Here is a 10892-nt window from a genome sequence, read left to right on the forward strand (position 1 = left end):
TTTGGCGATTTTAAGAGAAAATCCTATTCAAACAAAGAATGTTGGTCTTCAGCGTATTCAAGTGAAAGAAGATTCTAAATGTATAATTGATTGCACCAACGACTCTTGTGATCCCCCTTGGAGGATCAAAACAGTTATTCAGGACATTCTCAAGCTCAATGATTTATTTACTTCGTGTTATTTCCATCATATCTTTCTAGAAATAAATTTTACGACAGATGCATTAGTAAATCATAGTCACTCCCTTGGAGACACTCAAATTTGACAAGATAGCCTTATTCTATCTGCTCTCTCGGTTTTAAACTTTGACTTGTTTAGCACGAGATGCCTTATAAGAGATTGTATATAGTTTTTTGCTTTAGTATTTTCTTATTATCAAAAAAAAAAAAACAAAATGAATATGTTTGTTTAACCCAATGGCATCATTCTATAAGATACCTAGGTTAGTGGTGCCACATACTTTAATTTATTATAAAATTAAAGAGTTTAAAGTTGGGACCATTTGAAAGGGAGTACATAAAATCATCTAGGGTTCCTTGCCCATTCCAATGTTCCATTTGTTAGAATTCATGTGTAATGTGTTTGGTTGTAATCTTATACTTTATTTGTTTCACATGCCACGATTGAGTATCTTAATGTGTAGATACTTCACAACTTAAACAATGTTCGAGACGTCTTATCAGCTATACTATTTTCTGTTTTTGTCTTTCTATAAATATTCTCTTTATATATGAATTCAAATTGGTATTCTACTATTATTCTTAATTAGACATGTTTTAACGCAAGTAGCTTAGACATTTATCCATATAATGCTCTAATTGTAATCTCGATCATCGGTATGAAGGAATAATTTTTTTTTCTTTCTCAAAAAGTGTTATATAAATAATTTTTTTAATAAACTTATATATAAATATAATGTTTTTTTATTTTCTTTTAAATTAACTGAGGTGACGTACCGTAGTCGTGTACTAATTAAGTTGACTAATAATGGATTAGAGAAGAATAATGCGCAATTATGTCTGAAATGAACTGTTAATGATTGTGGCAAAGTGGGCCAAGTTACACTGACAAACAAGTGATTATATTCCTGTTATGTGGTTGTAATAGGGGGCAGGTGGAAGCCAATAAAGCCATATCCCTATAATGGAAATTATTACAATTCTATTTTTGGGAAAAATATCTAGTAATAATAACAGAAAAATCTCCTCGAACGGGTGCCAAATATGTTTGCTTTCCCATTGGACCAACCACGCTTCCTAATCTAAAGGGACCGATAACAACAACAGATGTCAATGTACTTCTCCCCACTCGCACACTTGGCAAACGCGCCTCCGTCGACATGTTTCCTTGAAGGCAGTGCACCTCACGCGGCCCGGGGAGCGTGTCAGGTGGAAAGGCAAACTTCCATATGACGTCGTATAGGAGAACGAAGCCCAAGGCAGGCCCCACGTTAAGCTTTTGATTCGGCAGAGCGCCCGACACATTGTGGGCTTTCATTGGATCATGGCGACTCGATTACCCCCGCAATCCGACCCTACTCAGCCATTAGAAAGAGGAGAAAAAACTAATTATAGCTTAGCTGGCTAAGCTAAAGCCAGGAGGGCTGGCTGATCTTGTTGTTTGTTTCAGTGCCGCTGCCGGTTGTGGTTGTGGTTGTGGTTGTGGTTGTGGTTGTGGTGAGATTAGAGAGAGAGAGAGAAAGAGGGAAACAGAGGGAGATGGAAGGCGGAGGAGAATGCAACGGTGGCGGTGAGAAGAAGCCTTCTGTTTTAAATCGGATATTGCTCAAATACCGGCCGATTGCGCCGAAACCGTTCACCGGAGGCACAGCTTTGGATAAGCTGCCCAAGAGAACCAAGAGAAAGTACGTTAGGACGGTCCGCAAATATAAAGAAGATGAAAACGGGAAAGACCAAATGACGGATGAGCAGCGCGTGGAGACACTGCAGCTGTTGCCTCAGATCATAGAGCAGAGTTGTAGTGACCTCTCCAAGCACTGTGGGGGATCTAGCTGTGAGGTTGATGCTATGATCGTTGAAGATAACAATCACTGGTTGAGCTTGAATGGAGCCGGAGATCCGACCGCGGCGGTGGGGAAGAAGCAGGTTGTTGTTGACAGCGTGTCAGATCCATCGGCGGTGATGGATCGGGTGGGAGGAGTGGAGTCGTGGGTGACGGTGGAGTGTGTGAGAGGCACATGCATGATGGCTCCGAGTTCTTCTCAAGGGTTTGGGTTTGGTCTTTCCGGGGTCAGTGCGGACGAGGAGAGAATGAGGAGATTGGAGAGAGACGCATGTCCGGGGTTCATATCGGACGGTTGGAACAGGGTGCAGTGGCTGAACGGAGCGTTTAGGAGGATGGTGATGATGACGACGCAGCAACAACCGTTACCGGAGGTAACGGTGTGGTTATGGATGAATGAGGAGCTCCCGCACACGACGAACTCGGCGTTCACGTGCCAAGTGAAACTGAAATACACGGTGGTGGAGAGTCAGAAAAAGGAGAAGAACTACCACTCGCAGTTGGTGCCTTGTGATTTGTGGAGGATGGACGGCGGAGGATTTGCATGGCGGCTCGACGTTAAAGCTGCCCTCACTCTCGGCGGTTGAACCAAACTCCGTTATATCCGATCAGGTATATAATATAGGTATTACTTATATTTTAAAATTACTATTAGGATGTTGCTATCCACTATCCACTATCAACGAATCCACAACCACTAAGTTAGATTTTTATCTCTCAAGTCTTAATTACTAATGTCCTTTTATTTTGGTGTTGCCAGGTAATATAAATACATTGTAAAAGAGGAAACTCTCGACTGGTCTAGTGTCCATTATTGTTTACTGCTCATTTAAGCATCTGGCTCGTCGTTTTGACCAAAAACATAAAACAGAGAGACAAAACCCAGCTTGTGTTGCTGTCTAGACGGCGTTAGACTGGTCATGGTAAATAGTAAAAGTTAAAAACCTCTTGGAAGATAAAAAAAAAAGAAAAAGAAAGAGGTGTGACAGTTAGATCAACCTTTCTAACTGTAGAGATAGTTCATGTTTAGTGACTATAAATAGATCGTGAATCGGTTATATTATGGGTGTGTTTATTAAACTTAAATGGAGTTTAGAAGGAGTCAGAGAAAGAGTGGGGAAAGGGAGAACGGAGGTGGAGAAGAGTCACTCCTGGTAAGATGTTTGCTACTGCTTGGAATCGGAATAGAAATGCATGGCTATTTTTTAATTGTTGAAAGATGTAAGGGTGTTTTGAATTTTGAGTGATTAGAAAATGTTTTCGAGGGTATTTATGGTATGAAAAATTGACTCCCGGTAAAATTGTCTTCTCTAACTTACTACTTCCTAAGGTGTTAAAGTCTTTCACAAGCTCGTAGATATCAGTTGCTTAAGATTGACGTAACTTGTGATGTGGTTTGAAGGATGTTTATAGAGGAATTTAAGTCGAAATTGAAGTGAGGTTGTCAAACCCCTCTCACTTTTATGGACCAATTACTTTTCGGTATTTTTCAAAGAAAAATATAGGTAAATGAGATATCTTTGACATAAACTAACCATAGAGCAATTAACCTGATATTTTCAACAATAAGTCGTTTTCCTAATATATTTGTTTAAGTTCCTACTTTTTTTTTGCTTGCTATGACATGTGCAGGTAATAATCTTGGGCCTTAACATCTCAAATTTGAGTGTAGGAGAAATTTTTAGGTGTCTTGTCCCTTAAGGAGCATGTTTCCTTGGAGTGGGGAGCAAGGTTGACAGTTGATATAATGATATCAAGATTCAAAGTGTATTTAGGATTTGTGCCTTGGGGATAAGGATGGACAAATACACAATCTGCCTTATCCTCGTGTCCCTGTTAACTTCTCTCGCCTTGCTGTCGAAGGCATTAGGCTCTCCTTTCCCGACCCAACTCCCACAACGGTTTTGTATGGAGGCTTGCTTGACTAGTCTATGAAATATTTTGGCTCGAGAATCCCGAATAGTAAATTTAAGTTTTTTTTATTATTTTCTCCACATTTTGAGCTTCCCGGTCAAAATAGAAAAAACATTTTCGCCTGGGAATTCCAAAAAGTTCAGTTTTTCACTGTTTTATCCACATTTTGAGCTTCCTAGTCAAAATAGAAAAAGCTACACTAGGAAAATATTCCTGGCTAGACTAGGAGAACTCATCAAAAGATGCAATGATGATGTCAACATGACATGGGACCAGGGCCGGCCCTGTGAATTTGGAGGCTCAAGGCAAAAAAAAATTCGAGGCCCCAAAACAAATGCTCAAAACATTATAAAAGAAAACAATATCTCAATTTCAAAGTATCACTGAAATATAACCCGTCTTGCATTTTTAGAAGAAAACCAACAGATACATACAGCAAGAAAACTGGGTAAAGTGGTAGAGCTTTTCTCCCGGGGTTGGCTGCTGAACTCATGAAAGGATATGCAGACCAAGAACTCCAAGCTAGTGTAATGCTTACTACAACAACCTTCAATATCACATTGTCCTTCACCATATAGATTAAAGCTCCAACATCCAGAGGGAATAAGCAATAACCAAGAAGACTTGGGCTCTGAGTGTCCACCCTGAACAAGACCACTTTGTTAAGCTTCTTATTTTATGGGAGAACAATCTCATATTAACATATCTAGCATACAACAATTTAATCAGCTCTAGATATTCATGTGTTGCCGCACTTACCAATTTGTTTACCAAATCTTTTTCACACTAGCAAAGAACACAACTAGCTATCTTGTGATCCACTTATGTTACATATCCACTGCCTATACTCATTCGCCACTAAGCCGATCTCACAACATCATTAGGTGATAGAAGAAAAATAGAAAATCAAAATAGCGCTAGTATACATTCTGTTATAATAACCAATCAACTACCATGATTCGTAATTCCACAAGCTGATAATGATCATGATTTACAGTTTCACAGCCTATATACGATGCTATACAGCTTCACACAACATTTTATGGATCTCCTAGCACCATTAAAATCTCGACATGCAAACCCCAACAGAAACAAATCAATAGGAGTAAAGAGAGAGGAATTATTACCAGTAGGAGTACATTCAATGTCAAAATGACAGCACCAGTAGCAAGTACAGCAAATGCAACAGCGAAAACTTCAGACTAAATTACCAATTCCGTTTCCCATCAGATTACCTATATCATATGCTAATCAAATTAGTCGCAAATGTACTAATAAATTTACATACTTCCTATCAATTCCCTGACAAGCATACAACACATCTCTACAAAAGCCTCTTCGGAAACTTCATTCTCTTCCTCAACCAAATTCACAAACTCCCTAAACGCAATTTCCCGGAGATTCTCCGGATCCTTGGAAACTAACAAAACCCCATTGCTCCAGCCCTTTTCCCCACTTCCCCTTCCCTCCAAAACCCTCGACTTGCCGCCCGATCCGGCGTCGTTTAAACCCAAATTGGGCAACAAAACTGAAGGATCCAACTAGGAATTCACACTTTTCGATCCTCTGATATAATCTTAAGCAAATAAAGAACTGCCCACTTGTTATTTATACTTTCGGGGCCGGTTTTGGATGCGAACTTAGTATAAAGGGAGGCGAAAGTTAGGGCTTGGGAGGACTTACCTTGCGTAGCAAGTCGGCGTTTGGTGGACTCGGTGATGGCGGCGGCGTCTGGGGCGACGGAAGGAGTCAATCTTGAAGTATCGAACATAACAGAGCGTCAGTGTTGGTGTTGCATCTAGGAAGACGCTAAAGCCTCTGTCTCTAGATTGTTTCCTTAACTTCCTTCTTTCTTTCTTTCTTTTTTTTTATCTGCAGGCCTACATAATTTTTTTTTTTTTTTAGGCCCCCAAAATCTGAGGCCCTAGGTGTGGGCCTGCTTCGCCTAGGCTCAGGGCCGGTCCTGCATGGGACGCAGGAAACAATGACCTTCTTGTCTCAAAAACAAAGACATGGCTATGATATCAGCTCATGACCCTTTGTCCGGCTTGGCAATGTCGATGTACAAAGTCCAGCTGAGTCTCAGTCTGCAAGATTTGAAAATGGGGAATCCGTTGGGGTGATGGGAATCCTTCTCGCCCCACTCCTCAATAAGTGAGGCATTTATTTATAATCTTCCTGCCCTGGAGGTGCAATGTATATCAGAGAGTCACCCCCGCACCTGCAATGCCAAATTTGGGGAGGCTCTGCGCATCCTTACTCGCGCAATGCATTTGCTCATCCCTACTTAGGGATAACGTCCTCGTAATCAAGACTTTTTATTGGATTAGGAGAAGGTTTATCATACATCAAGGAGTGCGTTTCCTTGGAGTGGGAGGATAAAACACCTTGAGCAGCTGATGTGGGGAGCACATGCTCTCTAATTCACATCACACTATGCTAGCCTCTTGGTCTTCTTGCGCCCTAGTTTCATAGAACTCGACTTCTTAGGTCTAATAAAAGAAACCTTTTTGGTACTTGATCTCATAAAGTTAATTTAGGGACATCATAAGCCTAACTCTTGAGATATCTCAGCTTTAACTTCAGGATTCTCAATCTCTTCTGTACATGACCTCTTAGATCTCAAATCGAGAGACTTGCGGCTATTGTCTTAGTAGCTAGCTCTTTAAGCTTAATCTTAGAGAACTTTCAAATCCATTTACAATTACCTATAAAATTCATTTCATTCGAAGCTCTTTTGATAAAGTAATTTGGGATTCACATCCAAGACCTCTTAGTTCTCAAATTGAGAGACTTGTGGCCATTGTCTTAGCAGCTAACTCTTTAAGCTAAATCTTAGAGAACTTTCAAGTCCATTTAATATTACCTATAAAACTAGTTGGACAACTTATATTGGGTGATGTAGAGCCCATGTGGCCGCGAGGCATGTACACATGGGATAACCTAGCTCTTATACCATAATAGTAATTTAGGCTTCACATCCAAAATTAATTGTCAAATGATTGAGTTAACCAAATCCTTATAAACCTATAGTCAATATCTCCATTTTCCCATGTGGTATTCATATGCTCAACATCTTTAAGCTCTTACTCCTTTCCACTATCAGCTCTCCTCCGTGGTCTTTGTAAGCTCGTGCACTACGATGGAGCTCTCACCATGAAACTCTCTCTAGGTAGTTGTTTTTAGCAAGCTCTCTTCAAGGGAATTCTCTTTTCCGAGCTCTCTCTAGGGAACCTCCTTAAGCTCTCATCAAGCCGGAGATGTCTTAATAACGGTCGTCTCTTCTAGTAGGTCTACTTAGTAATAGCCAACTCAATCCTTGTGATACTTAACCCTTTTAACAAAAGTCATGTCTTTTCAAAAAAAAAAAAATCACTCAAGTCTCCGTTCAAAAGAGTTTGTTTTAAAGAATTGAATAAATTTTTATTTTGCTTGACCAGCTTATAATGTCTTTTTCTATTGTTCTCACTTCTCAAGTTGATGTACCATCAGACCAGTACCACCATAGAATAATGAAATGGAACTATATATATATTACATTTTACCCTTATTGATGGATTTTTGTTGAATACTTCATTACTGATTAGATAGTTAATTGAATGTGTCAAATTAGCGAGAAATACATATAGGATAGATATGATCAAAATAGGTGCAAGTTTTTGTTCTGAATGGGTGCGCCATAGAATGGAATCCTTACATGCATTACTAGAATGGAATCCTCAAATGCATTACTTACTGGTTTAGAGTATTGAATGTATTCGGTAATCTTTCATTACTTATTTGTAGTTCTCTTTACCTGCTATGTTTTCATTTTTATCAATCTAGCTCCCATCATGATCATGGTTAATCTCATTCAGATGAATTTGAATGCATGTGGCAACCTTGCATTTCCTTCTTATTGTTGAATTAGGTTGGGGGAGGATTGCCTGTCGCTGCTTGACTTTGTTTTGGTGGATCTTTGTATCCCTTGCACTCTTTTGTCAAAAAATGGTTGTGGAAGTAAACAACCTTTTTTCTTGATTATATACTAAACCTTCTCCTTTATTATTCTGCAGTTTGTTCAAGTAGCGATTCAATGTTCATATATGTACGAGTGTTATATTTTCATATAGATGGAGGAGGCTTCCGAGAATCTGAAGAAGCGTTTGAACTAGTGACTGCTCGATGATGAAATCAAACGTATACATATATATTATGTACGTGGTAATAAGGACCTGTAGATTGAATAATTTCTATTACAAGCAACCAATGATTGAAACTAATCAATCATGATATATGAAGAAGCAAGCTAGGTAGAAGTGGAGTGTTGATTGTTGAAGTCCCTAACTAGGTTTATGCTAGAAGGGCCGAACATGGAGAACGATCGAGTGAATTGAAGTTGGAGACTGGTGTAGTAATTGAAAAGAAGACTTAGGAAAATGTTGATTGTTGAAGTTGGATTGAAGTTGGAGTGTTGATTATTGAAGTCCCTAACTAGTTTACGCTAGAAGGGCCGAACATGTAGAATGATTGATTGAATTGAAGTTGGAGAGTGGTGTAGTAATTGAAAAGAAGACTTCAACGCAAATGAAGGGACATGTACGTTCTGTTTCAAATCTGGTATTTAATTTTGTTATTCTTCATCTTCTTCTTTTCCTTTTTCTTTTGATACTTGTGTGTTTGCAGTAGTTATAATTTCTTCATGTACAGCAGCACTCCGTCTTCTGCAGTCCCAGGAATATATGCTGGAATATATCTATATATATGCATGCCATACCTTTTCTCTTTCTTCCTTACTAAGATTTACTGGAGCTCATTATTTGGCAAAACTAATAGTGTCCATATGTTTCCTTCAAAATTCATACATATCTTCATCTTTTCTTTATTTTCAAAAGTTTCTGTTAGGTTGAGAGAATCAAGTAATTGAAAACATCTCCTGGTTTAAACCTTATACTAGCATTGCTAGCTGATCCTTCTAGTACCCTTTGCCTCAACAACGACCATTAATGGTTGCTTCAGGACTTTGCATTAAGATTTGGGATTTGAAATTCATTTTGCGAAGGATGCAAAACCAATGAAAAATCTCTTACAACTGCACACAATTTTTGACAAATATGACAGCATCAATTTTTGTGCAGTCTTAAGTACCAAGTGCTAATCTGGAGGTTAAAATCCCAGGAGGAACTTGTGGAATATGGCAAAAAGGGTCATCTAGTCTGTTTCACAATTTTGATTCTTTGAACTAATTAGAGTTCTCCCTGTGAACTGATCATGTTTGATGCCATAAATATATATAATGTTATTATTCAAACATGTTGCACTGGTCTCCCAACAAAAAAAAAAAAAAAATACACACCATAGGATGTTATAATTTCCCAGTAGGCAATATCTAACTAGTACATATACCTTTCTTATGACCAAACTTTTAGACTTGCTCCATCAGAAATCCCGGTACTTTTAATTCTTTCTGCCTTCACACAAGATAATGTGGTAACCATGCCTGTACACCAGAATAACAAAACAAGCTCAGCAAGTGGGGAGCAATACTATTTAGCACATTTAAAACTAGATAATCCAACCATAATTGGAAACTGAATCCATGGAGTGAGACTCATAATAACTCTCAATTGACATGACTGATATGAGTGTTAGAGAAGAGATGCAATCAAACCCAACAAAATTTCCAAATGAAAGAAGCAATGGACAACAACATCAAAACAATCCCACACACTCTGGCTCCAGGGGGGTAATAGAATATGAAAATGTTTATAAAATTTGGTGTGGTTTGGGCTTATAAAATTTACAATATTTCTACCAAACTCATAAACCTAGAACCTCCGGAGATCACTTAAATGAACAGGAGCACATTTGTTTTCGCCGAAAAGTATGCCATTGAGCTTTGTAAATTTGGAATCCAACACCAAAATCAATGGCAAGTGAATCTCTAAAACAACTGACTAGTGTTGTGCATGAACCGAGACCCTAGAGTGAAACTCTATTATAAAATCAATCCCTCAACACACCTCTTGCCAATAACCTATACAATCAAGACTCAATCACCCCGAACCGACAGTAGCAGAGAAAATTACCTAAACACATCCACCATAACTAAGAACAAATTTCTACAAATTTCAGTATCACAATTAAGTCTTCACAGCTTGCAACAGAACATGCCCTTCCTATTCCACCACATTAGTTTTCCAAAGGAACAAACAAGCACTCTACTCTACTCCAGTGTATAGCAGACAGTATATCAATGTATAGCAGAGAGTAACAAATGCATCAGAAAGACTATAAAGATCTAAAATTGCGAAAAGTATCAACACATACGTGGACTTGAAAGCACCGCTGGTAGCCCCAATCGGAGTGCTGAAGGCCACCTCTTGAAAAGGGCCAGCCATCTTCCCGCGAGGGAACCACCCGAGATCGCCGCCTTTCTTCCCTGAAGGACACTCGGAGTACTCGGCGGCCAACTTAGCGAACTCCGCCGGAGGGACCTTATCGCCGTTTCCGAGCCAGCCGTCCTGCAACTTCTTGTAGGCTTCGTTGATCTTGCCCTGCTTCTCACAAAGTATGTGCCTTGCCTTCACATACGTGCAGGTGCCGAGCCCATCGGAAGCTCCGCCCTTGCCGGACTTTCCTTTTCCCTTAGAGCCGCCGCCCTCGTCGCCGGCTGCGGCTTTTCCCTTGCCTTTTCCTCCGGCCTTGGCGTCCTTGCCCATCTCTAAAACCCTAAAATTTCACGAAATTAACCAAATTTGCAAGGATCTTTCGCCAAAAATCAAATCTTGAAACTGCGGAGGCTCATTTTGTACTTGACCTGAACTCTGGAGAGAAGTCACTGAGATTGCCAACCTAAGATGAAATGCTACCACCTATTTAACCTCAAATTTGTGCGATATTTACGACTTTTGCCTTGTTCGGTTGTACTATGGACCTCGTTATTGGATGAAAACAATAGGCACAAGGGGCCAGGT

General features: G+C 39.5%; 2 protein-coding genes across 6 annotated transcripts; one reads left to right on the forward strand and one right to left on the reverse strand.

Moving 5' to 3' along the window:
- The first annotated feature begins 1545 nt into the window (after positions 1-1545).
- LOC112200230 lies at positions 1546-8512 on the forward strand. Of its 5 annotated transcripts, none has more exons than XM_024341254.2 (2): positions 1546-2634; positions 8049-8512. In XM_024341254.2, exon 1 carries the CDS (start codon positions 1719-1721, stop codon positions 2607-2609), a length of 891 nt encoding a protein of 296 aa, XP_024197022.1. In that variant the 5' UTR covers positions 1546-1718; the 3' UTR covers positions 2610-2634; positions 8049-8512. The 5 variants fall into 5 exon arrangements, with proteins under 5 accessions (XP_024197022.1, XP_024197021.1, XP_040375092.1 ...); XM_024341253.2 differs by lacking the exon at positions 8049-8512 and adding an exon at positions 3655-4018; XM_040519158.1 differs by lacking the exon at positions 8049-8512 and adding an exon at positions 3695-4017.
- Positions 8513-9167: 655 nt separating this feature from the next.
- On the reverse strand, positions 9168-10771 carry LOC112197728 (peptidyl-prolyl cis-trans isomerase NIMA-interacting 4). The gene is made up of 2 exons (XM_024338532.2): positions 10246-10771; positions 9168-9415 (listed from the first exon to the last, which is right to left on the reverse strand). The coding sequence occupies exons 1-2, from the start codon at positions 10635-10637 to the stop codon at positions 9373-9375; spliced, it is 435 nt and encodes a 144-aa protein (XP_024194300.1). The 5' UTR covers positions 10638-10771; the 3' UTR covers positions 9168-9372.
- Positions 10772-10892: the final 121 nt, after the last annotated feature.

The sequence above is a fragment of the Rosa chinensis genome, chromosome 4 (genome assembly GCF_002994745.2).
Source record: "Rosa chinensis cultivar Old Blush chromosome 4, RchiOBHm-V2, whole genome shotgun sequence".
In the NCBI taxonomy this organism is placed as follows: Eukaryota; Viridiplantae; Streptophyta; class Magnoliopsida; order Rosales; family Rosaceae; genus Rosa; species Rosa chinensis.

Bases quoted from the DNA above. Each gene is read 5' to 3' on its own strand.
- LOC112200230 (XM_024341254.2), top strand. From the start codon at position 1,719: ATGGAAGGCGGAGGAGAATGCAACGGTGGCGGTGAGAAGAAGCCTTCT.
- LOC112197728 (XM_024338532.2), bottom strand. From the start codon at position 10,637: ATGGGCAAGGACGCCAAGGCCGGAGGAAAAGGCAAGGGAAAAGCCGCA. The intron at 9,416-10,245 runs GTATGTGTTGAT...TCTGGTGTACAG, and splicing joins AGCGGTGCTTTCAAGTCCAC to GCATGGTTACCACATTATCT.